Raw genomic sequence first — 19,410 nt, 5'->3', positions numbered from 1 at the left:
TTAGCCAAAAGCAGTGGAACCTCAAATGTTATTCAATAAATGAACAGCATTCTTACAGTCCTAGAACTGGAACTATATCAGTTACAACAGGCCCCTTAGTTTGCACAAGGGAGCAGTTTACGGTACCCAGTATCTCCATTTCATTCCTCGCTGGAGCAGGCAATTATCCCAACTAATCATAATCACTGTCCTCCAAGGCGGTCAAAATCATCCTGTAAACAACGAGTAAAACAATCTTGTTTTAGTTTCTTCACTAATGATTATGATATGTTTTAAAGGTAGCTGCTATATGGCATTGTCACCTACCAGAAAATTGAAAGAAACAGGAGAACAATGAGATAGCCTAGTTTGAAAAGTCGTTGTTTCTTTTCCCAATTGAGCATGTTGAATATCTCGGTCACATCTACCAGATGCTGTCTTCGTGTGTAACTAATCAAAAGAATGAAAAAGGTTGGAAGAAGCAAAGCATATCATGTTCCATCATGAGTAACCAGCAAAATACAAAGCTTAGCATATTCCTAAGTCACAATCACTGCAACAAGATGAGATTATTTACGTGATGATCCCTTTAAGTAATGCATGAGGTTGCTTCTATCAGCAAGGTAAGCAAGAGAGTGTTAACCCTAGCTATATATGAAATCAATCCAACTTGCCTGGGAGATCAGGGAAGACCCTGACCCATCAACCCCAAAACTTAAAAACTATGGCTTGAGAACCTCACAATAGCAATACAGAATGTAATATAACCATGTCAGCCCAATGAATCATAAAATCATAATGATAGTTCAAGATTAAGATGGAGAAAAAAAAAGCATTGATGCATCCACTGTGAGTAATGGCAGAATTTCGGATGGAAGTCTCCAATACGAACATGGCTAAATAATAGAAATGACTGTCCTAGATAGACTGACAAACATGAAATAAACAGTGCAAGACTCAGAAACTATGTGAAGCTCATGATAGGGATACAAATAGGTTGCCTGAATATGAGTTCATGGCTCCAAACATGGACACTCAAGTCCAAGCAGCATTCAAGGCTGTACTTCTAAAGCATTGAAGCCTTCTAAAACTATAGCTATTTAACTACTTCATTTGGACATTCTGAAGTACTTCTCATGCTTCTGTCTAAACAATTGAGCAAATAATCAACTTGACCAATCATGATAGCTTGGATTGAGCGGCAGTTAGTTGAAAATATTTTATTCACACTGCATTGATGAAACGGTATGCTTTTCACTGGTAGGCAATGAATGCTTAGCCTTAGTACAGTAGACCTCCCTCTTAAAACTACATCTCTATCTCTCTCTCATAGACAGATAAACAACCATTTTCAGATGTGAGCAAAGTATAACCCTTCAGAACAAAGAAGAAGATAAAACTTACAGCCTCGCGTTGTAATAAAGGTATGGAACACACAAAAGTGACATACACCAGTGCCCTGTAACAAGAAAAAATAAGCACAAAACCCCTTCTGTTATATACTCTGGCAAAATCACTTTATTTATCCTAGATGAGGAATCGTAAGGATTGATGTAATCAAACTCCAGATCCGCCAAGGCCATCAGCTGCAACAAATTCTTCAAAATGTCAAGTTCCATTTTTCAACATTATACACCTCAAAACATACACGCAAGCAAATGCCAGACTTATCCATACATGTAGCAATTCCCAGACATTTTTTCTTTGAATCTCTTTAGCAGACATTCTCTAAAATCATCTTACTTGTTACAGGTACTCTACCTAAAGCTGAGGCTTTTTAATAAAATGGGTCTTCGCCATTATCCACAGAAAAATAAAATCAAGGGCCTTATCAAGTTGGGCAGTGAAATGATCAAAACCAATAAGATAAACAACCCATCAGCATTTAACATTATTCACTACCCAATAAGCAATCGGAGTCAAAGAATGAACAAAATTGATAGAAACAAACACAAAACTTTCAGCAAAACCCTAATTTACTTAATTTTAAAACAGATAACATTCAAAAGTCACCAAAAGTTATGAACTTTTGAAAGATACTAATTTGACCAAAAAAAAAGAGTAAAGTAGAGAAAACTAAGTAGAGGGGTTAGAAGAATGACCTGAAAGATGATGATAACAATTAAGGAAATAAGGATGAAGAAGGATATCAACCATACAAAGAGATCTCCCATGCTCCTTACCCTACCCTTAAATCTTTTCCTCTCTTCCCTTTTAACTCTGTTTCAAATTTTTGTTAGGTCAGAAAGAGGCACAGCTAAGTGATTGCGTTGGTTTTCGTTCTGTCTAAGACTCTAAAATGCAACAATTCTTTTCTTGTTCGCTTTTCTTTGATTCTATAATTAGGATTCTAACTCTTTCTTTCTTTTTCTGGGCTGGGTTTATAAATGAGTCCAAGAAGTATGTAGATAGTTCAGTCTTCCGACATCGAAGTTTCCATGTAGAATATTTGTTCTGTTCTGTTTTTTTTTTTTTTTTTGAAAAAAAGGCCTCCACCCCACCAATTCATGTTCATTCAATGCTTAGGATGATTTGTTACAGATTATTTAAAAAGTATACTACGGTTATTAAATAACCATTTTTTTTTATGATGCTTCTAAATCTAAAATGTTAAGGAAGTTATTTCTTTTTTGTGTTTAGATAATATATGATCATGTATTTATGTTCATCTTCTATTCTTCGTAACTAAGAACTCTTAGGAATTGGTAATAGAAATTGGAATTTTTGTTAAATAATTTTTTAGGAAATTTTAGAGATTCTTTTATAATTAAGTCAATAACTTTATTATAAAAACTTACAATAAATAAATATTATATTCTAAAAACAAGAAAGTTTATTATTAGTATATGTATAATAAATATTGAGCTTAGGCTGATTTGTTACATCAATTTGATTTGATATTATGTATAGTATATGTAACAAGGCTAAGAGAAAAAGAAATTCTCATAAAAGAAAAAAACAAAAGAAGAAGAGGAAACTCAAGACACTAAGCATGCTGTATCATACATGAAGAATCTTTTGAAAAAACCTAAGTTGATTTGATTGCAAAAATATTTACTACTGCTAAATCCAACCAACGTTTTTACATAGAAATTACATCTGCATGTGCAAGTACGGGTGCACAAATAGTTTAACTCTAATATAGAATTTATCTGCCCAACATAAAAATGTAGAATTTTCAATTCCCATCTGCACAACAAGAAGCTGATTAGTGTAAAGCTGATTCTCCAGCTGATCACCAGTAATGTGCCGTGACCGTATCACAGGAAATGCTATATGCATAGCTAGGAGGAGTGCTCTGGGGTATGAAAATCAAGGGATGATAGCTCACTGTTTACAGATTATGCTAAGTTGTAAATGTTGATGGATCTTCTCTTTCCTTTTTGGGGAGGTAAAGAGGCACCGCACAAGGCATCAACGCTTACAAGTTAGAGAAACGGAAGGAGTTATAGCAAGAAATCCATCAACTTTGTCAATGGAAATGGGTGTTTAACTGCCATCTTTGTTCCCTCTGTGCAAGAAGAATTGACTGCGTTTGAAGGCTTCGAGCACAAGAAGAAATTTCTAGACCCCAAGTTTATCAACTTCTCATCTGGCTTCAAACCTGCAATACAATTCCAACATCGTCACAAGCTTTGAATATATAAGAAAACAGCAACAAAAGAAAATGACACAACCCAGCTTCACAAAGATTAAAACTACAGGATTTTTCATCTTGGGCCTCGAAAAGCTGCGAAAGGTTTGTTTGGGCTTATTTTAGCAGTTCTATTTAAAAGCACATGTCTATAAGACTATGAAATTGGTCTGGCCACTCCTGGATAATTTTTATAAGAGTCATGTTTTGATAAGAGACGGATGGGGAATACATACCCAGAATATATCTAACTAGCTATTTAGGGTCATAATTTTTTCTTAAAAAAAAAACTTAAGTAATCAAGCTATTTTGATATGTTGTTTTACATTAAAAATAATAATTAAAGTGTAAATCAAAAACCTTACGCAAACTTCTAATCAAATGCATTGATAATCATCTATGTAAATAAATAAATAAAAATCATTAATAATAATTCAATGATAAACTGGAAAAACTGAGATAGATATAGATCAAGACATTTGATCTCATAAAATAAGAAATTTACTCGTTTATATTAATTGAATTTTTTTATAAAAATCAATAGAAAAAATAATAGAAATAAAAATACATATGAAACTAATCGAATAAAAAATAAGGCAAAAGGTATTATAAAAGACCGAACATATTAGAAATATTGTTTCAAAATAAATATTTTTTATAAAATAAAGCTAGTTTGTATAAAAATAATTGTTCAAAAATTAAATACAAAAAAATATTAAAAAAAACCTCTATTTAAAAAAATCATGTGAAACTCATGGCCTAAGTCATGAGATCAAGATAAACTGATAAAAAAAAATTGAAGATAACCACAAAACCAATTTTCTGTTGAGAAAATAATGTTGAGTGATAAAATCATAAAAGAAAATGAGAAAGAAAAGGATGTCGAAACACATTAACTTTTCAAACTCGTTACCCATGTTATCAGATTGGAAGTACCACAAATAGAAAAAAAAATCAATCACACAAAAAATTATAATTAAAAGAATGAGGGTGATAATTAAATAAAACATAAATTAGAGGGCATAAAAAAATTAAATTTGAGGGTTAAATTGAAAAGAAAAAAAAATTTAACAAAAGGAAAAAAAATGAGGGCTAAATTGAAAAAAATAAAACCAATAAAATTTTAACAAAAAAACCAAGGAAAAAATCAGAGATCAAAAGAATAGGGACCAAATTGAAAACAAATAATATATGACAACTTATAACTAAAGACTAAATTGAAAACATGAAATTTTTTTATGAAAGGGCCAAGGATGAAAATAATCAATAAAAAATATAAGGACTGAAATTGAAAAACCAAAAAAAAATGATAGAGATGTAATTTCTATGGAAGAAAACAAAAAACAGGAAGAATAAAAAAACGATTGTCAGCGACAAATCACCCATCATCTACCATCACGCACCACACCAACAAAAATAAAATACAATGACATTTCCAAATACATGGTTAAATGGTAAGTTTGACCACTAGATAGCATTGCATGCTTCTCGCAAAGGGCAAGGGCGCCACCTACATGCCAGCAATTTTTTCGAGTAAAAAATTATTTTATGAACTTAAAAATTTATTTTAAAAAAAAACCTTACGTGAAAGGGAAAAAATGTCACTAGATATATGCTTTGTTGTTTGTTTTTTTCAAGAATAAATATATATTTTTACTGAAATATAAGAAGCCAAAAATCTAAAAAATAATTGGTCAACATATCTATTTTTTTTTAATATAGGGATAAAGAAGTATTTTTATTATTTTAAAGTTTAAAAAAAAAGACAAAATAATTTTTGTTCAACCGTTCTAGATTTTATTGACCTCGAAGAAAAATACATCACAAAACAAATTTTAAAAAACTAAGACATCTCTAAATTAATAATCTTTTAATAATCAATGAATCATTAAAAAAATATTAAATTACCCCGTCAACAAGACTCCCATGTATTCCACTCAATAACAAAATAATAATTAGTGTAGCAACTCACATTACACGCAATACATGTTTTTCTGTTAGTAAAAAGGAACTCAGATTAATTGACAACATTAATTATTAAATTTCAGGCCAATTAACCATGAAAGAAATTTTTAATAACCACGAAATTACAAAACCAGAGGAGTGCCTTTAAAAACAAAAAAAAAAAATCACGAAAACATGAAAACAGAAAGTATACACGCAGCCAAGAACTTACTTTCCAAGCTAAACTGTGAGTAATGGAGCTCAAACCGATCGGGGTCAATCTGCTCTAAGAGTGGCCTTCTCCTTTCCTTTACGTAAATATCAATCGCGGACTTTACCAAATCCTTCACTGTATTCTCTGGTGACAAAATAACATGAACAGGCCCTAAACTCCTTTCTATATTTACATTTAGCAGCAACTTCGTCAGCACTCTCTTTGATGATGACTCATTTTTCTGCTTCGCCGAGATAAGATTTCTGGGAACCGATATCAACCCTCCTCGACGTCGTACAAGGCCCGAGTATCTCTCCGGTGGGAAGGTCTCCAACGACCTCTCGGAGGTGGAACGACGGTGCCTGCTTTCGATGACGTGGCGAAAGGTGAATGGAGAACGGGAAGTCATTGTTGATGTGTATACTTTTTTCAAAATAGAAGGTTAGCTGAAAAAGTTTGTTATTGTTAGGGTTTTAGTAGAGAATTAAAGAGGTTTTGATGCATCAAGAGATGGAGGTAGAGGAAGGTGGTGTTCAGCAACGTCAATAATGTTCGGATTTTGAAAGGAAAGGTGGAAACTTCCTAGAAAGTGTTAACACATGCGATTGCCCTTGGACTTTTGGATAATAACAGAGAGAGTTTTGTTCTGGATATCCCTTCTACGTCTTTCCTAGTTTTCTTTGTCACTTTGGAGACAAAAATATTTTGCATCTGGTTTGGATATATACTCAGATCATTGCTCGCACGTTAGAGATTGGATTATTTTTTTCAAAACATAAAAAATATTCAAGTGCTATTAATATATATATATATTTTAATAACTATATAGAGATTAATTTGATGTAACATGACTAACTCATATATTCAAATAATCTAGATAATTAATAAAAATATAATTTTTTTAAAAAAAAATTAAGACGACATCTTTTTTTAAAATATTGAAACAACAATATATTAGTTCGACTTGAATTAATTTAGTTTAACCTATCAAATCTACTCTTAGGTCATGAAACCCTGATAATTCAATAGAAAACAGATAAAAAAATTATTATTAAATTTAATTTTCAATTAACTCAATATTAAATGATGAAATTGAAACAAAATTCAACTAAAAAATGAGTTGAGTCAACCCGAGTTAACTTGTCAAAAATAGATCAAGAGATCATGATAACCCCAAAAAAATTGAAACAAATTACAAAACTCAATTCTTTCAATCAACCCATTGTTAAATGGTAAAATTAAAAAATTAATTAAAAAGATATAAAAACCACTCGAGTCAACCAAAAAAACCCATGAACAAGGTCATGAGACAGGAATAACCTCATAGAACTCAAGCCAAAATAAATTATGAAACTTAATTCTCAATCAATCAAATATTAAAGGATAAAATTAAAAAAAAAATCAGCTAAAACAATAAAAATACAAAATAACTAAAAAAATAGTATTTAAAAGATATGAAAAAAAAATTTAAAAAATCAAAGAGATGGAGTATTATTTAAATTGAAATAAAAAAATTAATGTAAGATAAAAAAAATAAATACAAAAGAGAGAAGGTATTAATTAAATATTTCACAAAAAATAACACACATGAGAGTTTTCAATCGTTATTGAACATGGTTAATTAATCGAGCTCAGGCATGTTTGGGCTTGTAAACACATGCATACACACTTGAGCTTATATGGGTTTTTTTTCCTGTAATTAGTTTCATCCACTTCTTTTTAGTTTTTTTTTTTTAAATCAAAGCAGATAATACATCACCTATTACCAAGATTTTCAAGTGGCTAGAAAATAGCAAATGGTCGGGTTTTTTTTGTTGGACCATAAAATTCATTTCCACCAATTATTCATATGAAAACACCTAAAAATAACCTAAAAATCTCAATAAATTCATTTATAACATTAAAAATAGCAAAAAATCAGTTAGAGATCGCAAAAATAACCTAAAATAAAAAAACTTTCTAGGCATATGTCCACGTTTTGTCCGGCGAGATGAAGAACAAAAACAATCCGCATCGAGCTCTTCTCCTCCAATAAAACATTTTGACACCTACCTTAGCTATTTTGGTTGTCGGAATCGTTGCAGCATGCAATTTTTTTTCTTTTCTCTAAAATCCAAAAAATGTAAAATTAATAAAATAAATTTTTTAATCAAAATAAAAATTGTCATGAATTTGAGATTGACCATGTATTTTATCTGTGTTTTACATTTTAGTTATTTGTCTTTTAATTTAGTATTTCTACCACAATTTCAAAATTAATCTTGTCTAATTAAGTCATAAAGGGATTCAATCGAAATAAAAAGAAATTGAAAGACATAATTTATAAAAGGAATGGGGAGGCAGCTTTTTCATCATTCACATGAAAAGAAGTAGTCGTGGAACCTCATTCTTTTCGTTGTGAGGGTCTGACAACCACTGTTTCGTAAAATTTTAAAATTTATGTTTATTTAAAATTAATTTTTTAATATTTTTAGATTGTTTTGATGTGAAAAATAATTTTTAAAAAATAAAAAAAATATTATTATAATATATTTTTTTAATAAAAAAAACACTTCAAAAAACAATCATTAACACATTCTCAAACACCCTATACATAAATAATAATAGAAGTCTGTCATTTACTACATGGTTGCTATAACTTAAACCATTAACAAGGAAATATCAAGCCAGCGTTAGTCCATTCAAAACTTAGACATCACTACATCAGGACAAATCGTCACCGTTTCTATCTCATCGCCATCGTGTTTGGGAGCTGGGCTATTCTTGTTTAAATGGACTATTTTTGGACTTGGACCAAAAATCTAGATTTGATTTCTGGGTTGGCCCAGTATGAAAAATTATTAATTGTTTTTGTTTTCCTTATGGTAATCTACAGTGTTTATCATTTATTTATTTTTTCTTTTTTATTGGAGAGTCAATCTAAATTATTCAAGAGAAAAAAATAACAGCTAGATTATTTTTTCATTTTTTCATGGAGGATATATAAGAATTAAAATAACAACAATGCACGAACAGTTCACGGTAGAGGAATTAGTGGTTGTATAAAATAAAGAAGGAAGAGTAATAATTAAGAGCAAAAGACATTCAGGCAGCTCAAGAGCCCAAACCCGAGACCTAAATGGACTGAGACTCCAACTCATCTCATACAAGAGAAAACCCAACATTTTATAGCCCAATAAGCCAACACTAGTCCAGTAAGAACTTCAAAATCGGACTGAAGTTAAAATCATTCAGTTTATCAGCAAGAAAGAGTCATGAAAAGAGTCCATAAAGACAGAAAAAAGAGAAAAGAATAATTGCCGTCGATGCAAACCATCCTATCATGTGCAAACACTCCATAATGACTAGTCAAGATTATTGGCTTAAATCCTCAAGGTCCGCGACCGACCTTGAACGCCATATTTGCCGACCATTTGTTGAAAAATAGAATGGTATTATTCTCTCATCTACAGCACTAGAGGACGTTATCTTTGCATTTTCAAGTGTGCAAGGTGTTCATGCCTTTAAACAAGTTAAGGAAGAAAAATGGACCCGCAAGTACTGATTGAAGCAGAAACAGAAAGCGCATCAAAATCAGAGTACTCTATCACATTTCATTTGATTGAATTACCTCCGCAACAGGGTGATTTTCACAACAATTACAAAGCCAAAGACACCAACGAGTGAAGGAGAAGCGCACCGTGACATCTACAATAGCATTTACAAGTTTAAGAAGATGAAAAAATGGATCTTAATAGATGTTAGAGTCCAGTAAATAATATGCTATTGAACTCTAAAAATGGCAAGATCTTGGGGTCATTTCCAGCAAACCAAGACCCGCCAAAGCTTACGCGCTCTTCTCACAATTTTACCCCATTTGCAAGCAAGGAATTCTGGCAGTAAGAATGGGGGACCTTGAATTGGTGTTGGTGGTAAGTTGGCTCCTCCAGAAACTGTTTCTGCAATTGAAGAAGTTGAGCCTCCATTAGAACTACGATTGCTGCTGCTTCTTCTGAGATAGAAGCTCCTGCTACCAACATCCCCAATCAATTCTGATTTATCTAAACCTGTTAACACCAATTTATAAGATTTAAAACATCCAACTTGCAAATAACATCCCTTGATGATTTTCGCTTCGTTTGGCTGGTGAATGACAGAGATTCACTTAAATCCTAAAATAAAATGCAAATTCACTGTGATACGATTGCTAGTAATCAGATTTAAAGCTCAAACCTTGACTTACTTTGAAGGCAAAAATAGGAGTGATGCAATTCGTATGTTAATGCTGCGTCCTTATCAAGTTTTGGGGTTCGCCCCTCTTCACTGTATTTGTCTACCACAAGCTTAATCGTGTCGTCTACACTAGATCCCAGTTTAACCATGGTCCTAACTGGCCCTGGACTCCCTTCAACTGTTACATTAACCACCACTTTTGCATCCTTCTTGTATCCCTGCACGCACTCCAAATTTTGCATCGAACAGTTAAGCATAAAAGCTAAAATGTTCACAAAGATACACAAAGGATTATATATATATATATATATATATATATATATATATATTTGTGTTTCAAAAATTTTTAATTCAGTAAAATCTTAATCCAAATTATTGGCAATAATTTAAGGGTTAATTCACCATATTTTAACAATGTATTAGTAAAGGGCTAATTAAGTGAAGAACTTTTGGTACCTGATCAAAACTGGAGCGAGGAGAGAAATTTGTAGGCATGATCAGAGAAGGAGAGGATAAAAAAACATCCGTACAAGTATGCCTAAATAAAACATCCCTACCACCATCACTCCCATAGAATAAGAAGCTCCTCCTCTGTTTCTGCTGATCAATACTATCTTCAGTACCGCTCCCCCACCCCATCATGGGCTCTGAGGAGCATCGTTTCAAAATCTTTATGGGTTTGGAGGGCTTCACCGATCGCCGTGGTGGTGGTGTTCGTGTACTTGGAGAAGGAGATGGATGCGGTGGCCTGGTCTTCCGACCACCTTTCGCCGCAACTTTCCGCCGGACATGACGCTCTGGCATATACGTGGTAGTATGTGTGATTAAAACAGTGATAAAATAGGGTGAAGTTTTATAGTCTTATTTATGGGGTTTTTTCTTAGAGTGGAAAGGAAAAGGTTGTGCGGAGGATTTTGTGGGGGGGGGGGGGGGGGGGTGGTTGGTGGCGGGCGGGCGGGAGGGCGGAAGAGAAGGTGGAAATCTACCGTTGGAAATTGAAGGAAAGGTAGTTGAAGTGTTCACGTGACGATGGAGGAAACTTCCTTCTTATTAACTGTTTTTTTCTGGCCTTTCCCTTTCTTTGAACTCAACGTCGTTACTTTCCATTGGTGCAATATTTTTTTCCCTCTACTTATTTTTGGAAAGGTTCGAAACAAAATTTAAAAAACAATCCTCTGAATATATAAAGTAAGTTTATATAATATGTTAAAATATTTTCCTTGTATATGGTATTTCTTGAATCAAATAAATAAAATAGATGTAGAGCTTGTTTATTTTATATTTCAAAAGTATTTTTAAAAAAAATTAATTTTTTTTATGTTTTCATAATAGTTTAATGTACTAATATCAATAATAAATTTTAAAAAATAAAAAATATTATTTAAATATATTTCTAAATAAAAAAACTTTAAAAAATAAATACTACCACAATATCAAACAGACTCATAATCTCATTCAAATAAATTCTTAGTCATAAAACCAAAAAAACATTATTTTGATAATGAATTATATATGTATTATAATATAAAAAATAAAAATGTGTGATTTATAAAATGTATTATATATTGTTATTATAGGAAGTCATTTATTTATATAAATAATACAAATAGGGCAGCAATAAAAAATGAGATACCCAAAATTTATCAAAAATAAACTTGATTGGTTATATACACAGAGGAATTGATCTACTTGATCTTAATTTGTTCATGAATCTTCCTAGATTGTAAAATATGAAACGGAATCAGATTTTCTATCATTCGCGCATTTAATTTTTTAAATTATTTTTTTATAATTTTAGGTCATTCTAATATACAATGTTAAAAATAAATTATAAAAAAATATTTTTTAAATAAAAAATATTTTTTTAAAAAAATTAACTATCATAATCTTAACTACTAACCACTACTCGTCAACGTAGTAAACAAAGATAGAATGTCTTAAACAGAACCGAGATTTGTGTTAATAAATCATTTGAGTGGTAGAATAATAATACAATAGATGGCTAGCATCACCGCCGGGAATTATTTTATCGGAGAAAGAGTGTCAGCCGTTGATCCCACCGATAAATGGTGGATATGAATTCGTCCCACGACACTGGGGTCCCCTAGAAGGATTCTTGTTTTATTATTACCTAACTCCGTGTCGCAAAGAGGCGGTTTCCAGCGTTTTGGACATTTGACGACCACTGCCAAATCACACTTTCAATGTTTGTATTTGTCTTTAAGGCTGCATTTAGAGCCACTTTTTGTAATCAATGTCTCAATTTCCTCCAAAAAAAATAAACCAAGTGACATCATGTTTCGTATCGGTTAATTATATTTTATAAATTAATATTTTTTTATATGTTTTAATATTGTTTTAATATGAAGATGTTAACAATAATTTTTAAAAATAAAAAATATATTATCTTAATATATTTTTAAATGAAAAAAACTTCAAAAAAAAAACTATTTATATATTTTTAAATACCAAATTGCCTGGACGTATGATTTCACCTGTCCATGTTGTGTGGTCTGATCACATGTTGAGCATCCATGTTCATGTGGAGATGGTTTTAAAAAACTTACCTAACTAATCTAACTTCGGTGTTAAGAAATGAAGTTGGATGGTTTCTATTCCTTGCTTTAGACACTGCATGCTGAAGATGCCCGGTTTGTCTGCCCATTTTCCATTTATTTTCTTTCTTCGTTAAATATTATTTATCATATTTGTGGCTGCCTGGTCCTTTTTATAACTCCTCTCCATAGATTTTTAATGGCTTTTACAGGTTTTAGTGGAAACTTGTTCCTTTTGATAATTAGCTTTTGTCGTCACTTTACTGTAAAGAAACCCAATTCTCCATCCCAACTCTCATCCGTTTCTTTGCTTTTTGATTTTTCGTTGTATTTTAATAGATTTTTTTTGTTTTTCCGTTTCAATAATACTTTTTTTAAAAAAATTAAACTTTTTTACTTTAAATAATTTTTTTACATATTTTTAAATAATTTTATCATGCTAATATTAAAAATAAATTAAAATAAATAAATAAAATTTTTTTAAAAAAAAACTTTAAAAAACAACCATTACCATAAAAAAATTATATTATAAAGACCGTGATCAACAGACAATTCAACCCTCCCCTCCCAAAAAAAAAATATTATTTTACCTATGGTATTGTTCATCGAATTAATAAACTCAAATATGATTTACCTGTAATTTTAAATATTTTCGAAGATATTGAAATATGGAAAGGTACTTCTCATACTAGCACCAAACTCACGACATATAAAAGAAGGTAATGATATTAAATCGAGTACATTCCATCTCTTTTATTTGCTGTAAAACATACCTAGATCATTGCCCTTTGTCCCCTCCCCCTCTTTACTCCATCTTTCCTTGGAATACACATCTTGCATAATTGTTTCATTCACATAATAGCGTTCAAACGACAGTAAAATGTCAATGATCTAACTCCACCAAATCCACATATTATTCAGCGTCTTCAGGGTTGAAATCAGCAAGTTGTAGAATCAATAATACATTAACTTCAAAAGAACAAGCATCAATGATGGCGAGAACAAGTCAGGGTCAGGCAGAACTCGTTTTGCTGCCGAATGGCAGGTTACAAGTTAAGTTCTTTTATGAAACCATTAAAATACCAACTTCTATTTGAACGAGGCAGGGAAAATAAATGACTTACTAGGAAAAGATCCGTGCACCTCGTGTGGACAACGAACCAATGAAGAAAACATCGGTATATAACCATGCTGCTGTTCATGAACCAACCATAAATCGGACATGTCCACAGACATAAAATGATCTTGCCATGCTGAGGAGTATGGTCCACTGGAAAATAAGACCCCAACCCACAATTTCATGACAAAGCAGGGACGATATTCAATTTCTCCCAATCAGCTTCATCCTTCATATCATACTAGAATTGGCTTTCTCAAGTTGATTTTAGCCTTCGTAATATAAGACTTGGCCTCCCTGATGAAGCTTTAAGGACATTTAAAACTCAAAGCAGATTCATGCATGACTTGACCAACTTTCTTCTACATTTAGCAAATTGAATTTGCCATCCCAAGACCAGATTTGGAGCCAGGGGGGTCTACGATCTACAAGGACTCACAGACTAGCATCTTACCCTCTGAGTACGAAAAAGTCAAGTTGATTCTGTCCAACTACACCCTGATAACTTGGCCAATTTCTTCTCTTTCCACAACTTTCTCAATCTCCCGACATCATCCCACCTTCCAGCAGAGGAATAAATGTTGGCAAGAAGAGAATAATAAGCAGTTGCATTAGTCTCCAAATTAAAACAATGCTGAGCTGCAATCTCTCCTAACTCCACATTGTTATGCACGTTGCATGCAAGCAGCAAAGCCCCCCAAACCCCAGAATGAGGTTGCATTGGCATACTCTTTATCAGCTCATATGCATCTTGTAATCTTCCAGCTCTCCCTAAAAGATCGACCATGATTGCATAATGATCAGTTGAAGGTACAAGGCCATGGTCCTTCATGGAACTAAAGAATCGGTAGCCCTCTTTGACCAGTCCAGCATGGTTACATGCAGTTAAGAGCCCTGTAAAGGTGGCTAAATTTGGATGGATTTGGGCATCCACCATCATGTCAAACAACTTGATAGCATCAGCAACCTTGCCATTTATGCCACATCCAGAGATCATAGCACTATAAGCAACCACATCCTTCTTGTTTAAGCCATGAAATAGCTCGAATGCCTTGTCAACACTCCCACACTTTGCATATAGGTCAAGTAAAGCAGTAACCAACTGGTCATCAATCTCTGTTCCAAGATCATTTACGTATGACTCAATCCATGATGCAAATCTCAAGTCTCCCAATTGTGAACAAGCTGATACAACACTTGCCAAAGTCATCTGATCTGGCTGAATATTTGTATAAGCCTTAAGCATCTCACTAAACAACCAAAGGGCCTTCCTCGGTTGGCTATTCTGAGCAAAGCAAGATATCATGGCATTAAACGTGAGCAGATCTTTCTTAGCTATCTGATCAAACAGTTTGCTAGCAGAGTCAACATCTCCACATTTTGAGTACCCAGCAATCATTGTGATCCAAGAAACACTATTTCTTTCGGGCATTGCATCAAAAAATCTCCAAGCTGATTTTATGTCCCCACAATTGACGTATCCACTAATCAATGCATTCCAAGAAGAATAGTTTTTCTCTGGCATCTGTTGAAACAGAACACATGCGCGGTCCATGTCTCCTATTTTCGCATACCCTGATATCATTGAATTCCAAGATATGACATCCTTCTTTGAAATCTGGTCGAACACCCTCTGAGCCTCCAGTAAATTCCCAGATTTCAGATGCCCAGATAAAATTGAATTCCATGAAACCACATTTTTCTCTGCCAGCTCATCAAAAACCTTCTGCGCAGTGTTCATATCACCCAGTTTTGAATATAAATCCACAAGTGCTGTTTGAACATAAACACATTTAGAGAACCCATATTTATAACTCTCAGCATGGATTGACATTCCACCCATCTTGTATGTGGTCCTAGCATATGCCCTTAAAGCAGAAGATACAGCAAATGTGCTTGGACACAATCCTTGTCTCTGCATCTGAACATAGAGATACAAGGCTTCCTTGAATTGGCCTTGCTGAGAGAAATATCTAATTGCCCAACCCCATGAGAATGAATCTGGATGTGGCAAATGGTAAAGGATGCTATGGACATATTGAGAAATTCTTCTAGATTTATTGCGAGCAGACAGGAGGATTTGACGAACCAAGAGAGGCTCCAGGTTATTAAAACCATTAATGATGATGCATGCATGAGTTTGTTTTGCCTGATTGGCAGTCAGATAATTGTTCAATATCGTTGTCAGTTTGGCAGCCAGCATCTGGATGGCAAGGTCGAACAATCCAAAAAGAACCTGTGGTTGTTCAAACCATTTGGTCGCAAATTCTTCGTTTCTAATCAATTAGGAAAACATAGTTTCAGTTTGGCTCATGATCATTATATCTTGATCTTCTGAAATGGCATCACAACAAAAGAAACAACGGAACGCAAGCCTTAATAACAATGATACTTCTTTATCTCTTGTTAAGGTCAACACACAACCATGCACCACACTGATGGATGGTTGGCCATGATACCCATGAAAAATAAAAGATGGTAAAGTTAGATGTATTATAGCACAGGAATTCAATCCTTGAAGCTATTCACCTGAACAAAGAGTTGTCCTAAAGATAAATCAGACCAGAAACAGTAAAACCAAATCACCCACCTTACTTTGACATAACATCACACCAAAAAGTCATTTATCCAACTGAATTTATGATAACACACTTGCAAGTTAGAATTTACAAGCTGGTCGCTCGGAGGCATTGGTACCCACTGTCCAATCCACCGAATTTAGCGACGATGAACACATTAAGCAAACAAACACGCAGTAGAACACCACAAAGCGCATAACAAAGGATTCAATTGGACACAGCATACATCTATGTAACAAAACAAATAGCATGAATTCAATAATCTGATAGCCCAGCATATAATCTTGGTCTTTAAGAATACATCTATAGAGAAATCAAATACATGAAGGAAAGGCCATACTGGATAAAAATATAGGACTAAAAACAGCAATCAGAATCATCATTGTTCAATATGCAAGAAAGTTATCATTTATAGGAGCCCGTGTCACTAAAAGAGCTCAAATCCTTTCCTTCATTTGATAGAATCTCCAGAAACCGCTCGAGTAAACCAAATTAAGACCAGAAAACTAAAGTAAAAAAAAAAAAAAGCATTCATCCCTTCCTTAGGTATACCAGCAAGCATACACACTTGCATACCCGATAAGAAAAGACTTCAAGTTCTGAGCTTTAAACCTTAACAAGGAGGGGGAAAAAGAAACATAGATTCATATAGCCAAAGGAACTGAAAAGATAGAATTAAAATAAATACAAAATGGATTCCCAAACCTGAATTGAATATGATGCCGTTTCCATTATCTGGGCTTTCTCTTCGACTTCTTAATCTCCCTGCCCCTGCCCCTGCCCCTGCCCCTGCCCCGAAACATGTAAAGTTGTAAACTTACGACATTTTTATGGCTCTGCTCTTGAAGACGGTAAACTATGAGGAGCTAAGAAAGAGCCCAAATCAAAGGCCTTTCTGTATTGGTAATTCAATCAAAAGCTTTGTAGTCTTATCAAACAAGGGCTTCTTGGAATAACGGGCTTACAATTATGGCCTGCTTAGGGTAAGGCTGTCACCTTAGACTTGGAATAAAGGTCCTAGTTTCTTTAAAAAAAACAAAGGAAAAATGGTTAAAAAAAAAATGAAAGGTGGATTTATTATTATTTTTTAAAGTATTTAGCATTGTTATTAAACCTAACCTAACGAATCAATCTTGAAATTTTTTATCTTGATATTTTGCCTAACTTGAGTTTAAAATTAACCTATATAAAAGTTAACTTTAAGTGACCTAGTAACTTAACTTTAAAAGTTAACCTGAAAAACTGGTAAAAATATGATTTAACTTTAAAAAATTTTAAAATTATATTCTTTTAATATTTAAATGACGATATATTAAATCATTTTGGGCTTCATAATTTAACCCACAAAACTCATAACTAAGATCATTAACTCAATTTAGTTTAATTTTTGTTTTCTAATCGAATTTTTATTTAATGCTACGATAACAAAAATAAACACTTGTAAAAATTGAGTATCAATCAAAAGTCAAGACGTTTGTCTAAAACTGCAATAATCTCATAAAAAAATTCAAAACAAATTACGACAACCCTTTTAAAATTATTAAATGTTAAATGATGAAATTAGAAAAAAAAAAGAAAGTAGAATTTTTAGAAAATAAAAAGACAAAGGGAGAACATTTTTGAAAAAAAAAACACGAAGTGTTTCATTAATCATATAATATTGAGACAGTGATAAATTGAATCGATCTGAATTTCATAACTTAGATAATCTTTCATAAAATAAATTGATACTAACGGAATATTTTGTGCCAAAAGAATTGTCTATAAACCCATTAGTAAAAGTCGTGACATCTATAAACCGGTCAGTAAAAATAATGCTGATAGAATCATTATCCAACTACTAATAGAATAATTCGTCATTAAAATGTAAGATTATGGTAGTGTCATAGCCATCACGGTCCTTTACAAAACAATTGCAAAAATAATGATGATGAAATTTAGAACACCTTCCATAAAAATAAATTGATATCACATGAAATTTTAAAAAAATCACGGTATATTTTAAATAACTAGTAACATTTTATTAGTTATTATATATCCTTTTTAAAGAAATAAATAGAGAATAAGGGATAAAATAAAATTCAAGATCCATAAAAATAATAAAAATATATTTACTTAATATTTATCTTTATATATATATATATATATATATATAGTTGTTGTTGTTAAATTATTGATCTTGGAGTATTGGACATTGTTTAGCAAGTGGCGGGTGATTATCCAAACCTTGAAAAGACAGGCTTGTACTCATGCGCACGCAACGCAACAGGACCCCCCTTTTATTTCATGTTTTAAAACCACTTTAGAGAAAGCATGAAAATCAATAGTTTCCACAGAGGCCCGCCTCTCAATTTACGCAGTCAGTATACTCATCAATCAATCCACCAGCGAGATCATGCCCTTTCACATCGTAATTCGCATGGTATTAATCTCTTACTGAATTATTAAAGCTTTGCCATCTTGAATTATCATTCAAATGGCGTGGATTATCACGTACGGCTAAATGCATGGTGATATATAGCCATATATATGCACGAAAAGATTAAAAAACGAGGGTGCATGTGAATGTTTTTTTAAAAAACCGAGGCTATCGTTGAATGCTGCAGATTATGTTTTCATTTGCTCACATACACGAGTTTCTGTTCTCATATTATATATTTCGCTTCTTTTCCATTATAAAATCTAACAAGGGTTATCAAGCCCTGAGAAAACAGAAAACAAATTATTAATTGATATCAGTAAAAGTATGGAAGGAAAAGGAGCAGAAACATGGAGGCGAAAGTACAGCACCTCGTGAATATTCTTTGCTTGAGGTAATTTGCTATAGAGAAAAAGTTTCGAACAGAGAGGGATTTTACAAAATCTTAAGCATCAATGACGATTGATAGGTTTTATATCACCAGCCATGTCCAAGGCTTAGGTTACGCTCGAGTGTAAGAACATAGAAATGGTTACAAAGTTTTGAATACTTCCACAGAGTGCTACAGGAAATTAACAACACTCTCTCATGCACTTTGTCAAACACTTAAGACAAACTACGAAACGAATAAATAGATACCAATAATTGAGATGAGCAAGCCTATCTCCCTCCCCCCTTTCCAGGTTGGGAATAGATGGAGTTTGATATGATCACGGGTCCGACAGTCCAACCCAAACAAGACTAAGCATGAATTTCT

General features: G+C 32.8%; 4 protein-coding genes across 8 annotated transcripts; all 4 read right to left on the bottom strand.

Annotated features, from left to right (window-relative positions):
- Positions 1 to 2,368, bottom strand: LOC133700983 (protein cornichon homolog 4-like). The gene is made up of 4 exons (XM_062124730.1): positions 2,082 to 2,368; positions 1,384 to 1,565; positions 307 to 429; positions 1 to 212 (listed from the first exon to the last, which is right to left on the bottom strand). Exons 1-4 carry the CDS (start codon positions 2,151 to 2,153, stop codon positions 173 to 175), a joined length of 417 nt encoding a protein of 138 aa, XP_061980714.1. The 5' UTR covers positions 2,154 to 2,368; the 3' UTR covers positions 1 to 172.
- Positions 2,369 to 2,995: 627 nt separating this feature from the next.
- Positions 2,996 to 6,402, bottom strand: LOC133701463 (uncharacterized protein At4g22758-like). The gene is made up of 2 exons (XM_062125391.1): positions 5,790 to 6,402; positions 2,996 to 3,583 (listed from the first exon to the last, which is right to left on the bottom strand). Exons 1-2 carry the CDS (start codon positions 6,178 to 6,180, stop codon positions 3,426 to 3,428), a joined length of 549 nt encoding a protein of 182 aa, XP_061981375.1. The 5' UTR covers positions 6,181 to 6,402; the 3' UTR covers positions 2,996 to 3,425.
- A 2,933-nt stretch (positions 6,403 to 9,335) lies between these two features.
- On the bottom strand, positions 9,336 to 10,931 carry LOC133700979 (uncharacterized protein At4g22758-like). Of its 3 annotated transcripts, none has more exons than XM_062124726.1 (3): positions 10,440 to 10,931; positions 9,994 to 10,201; positions 9,336 to 9,777 (listed from the first exon to the last, which is right to left on the bottom strand). In XM_062124726.1, exons 1-3 carry the CDS (start codon positions 10,785 to 10,787, stop codon positions 9,611 to 9,613), a joined length of 723 nt encoding a protein of 240 aa, XP_061980710.1. In that variant the 5' UTR covers positions 10,788 to 10,931; the 3' UTR covers positions 9,336 to 9,610. The 3 variants fall into 3 exon arrangements, with proteins under 3 accessions (XP_061980710.1, XP_061980711.1, XP_061980709.1); XM_062124727.1 differs by having other exon boundaries at positions 9,336 to 9,709; XM_062124725.1 differs by having other exon boundaries at positions 9,336 to 9,817; positions 10,440 to 10,930.
- Positions 10,932 to 13,430: 2,499 nt separating this feature from the next.
- On the bottom strand, positions 13,431 to 17,041 carry LOC133702425 (pentatricopeptide repeat-containing protein At4g22760). Of its 3 annotated transcripts, none has more exons than XR_009843721.1 (2): positions 13,663 to 17,033; positions 13,431 to 13,507 (listed from the first exon to the last, which is right to left on the bottom strand). XR_009843721.1 is itself a non-coding variant. In XM_062126782.1 (2 exons), the coding sequence occupies exon 2, from the start codon at positions 15,856 to 15,858 to the stop codon at positions 14,128 to 14,130; it is 1,731 nt and encodes a 576-aa protein (XP_061982766.1). In that variant the 5' UTR covers positions 15,859 to 15,931; positions 16,940 to 17,041; the 3' UTR covers positions 13,431 to 14,127. The 3 variants fall into 3 exon arrangements, 2 of the variants coding, with proteins under 2 accessions (XP_061982766.1, XP_061982767.1); XM_062126782.1 differs by having other exon boundaries at positions 13,431 to 15,931; positions 16,940 to 17,041; XM_062126783.1 differs by having other exon boundaries at positions 13,431 to 16,846; positions 16,940 to 17,023.
- Positions 17,042 to 19,410: the final 2,369 nt, after the last annotated feature.

This window comes from Populus nigra, chromosome 8 (genome assembly GCF_951802175.1).
Source record: "Populus nigra chromosome 8, ddPopNigr1.1, whole genome shotgun sequence".
Lineage (NCBI taxonomy): Eukaryota > Viridiplantae > Streptophyta > Magnoliopsida > Malpighiales > Salicaceae > Populus > Populus nigra.
This window is presented reverse-complemented; position numbering and strand designations above follow the sequence as displayed.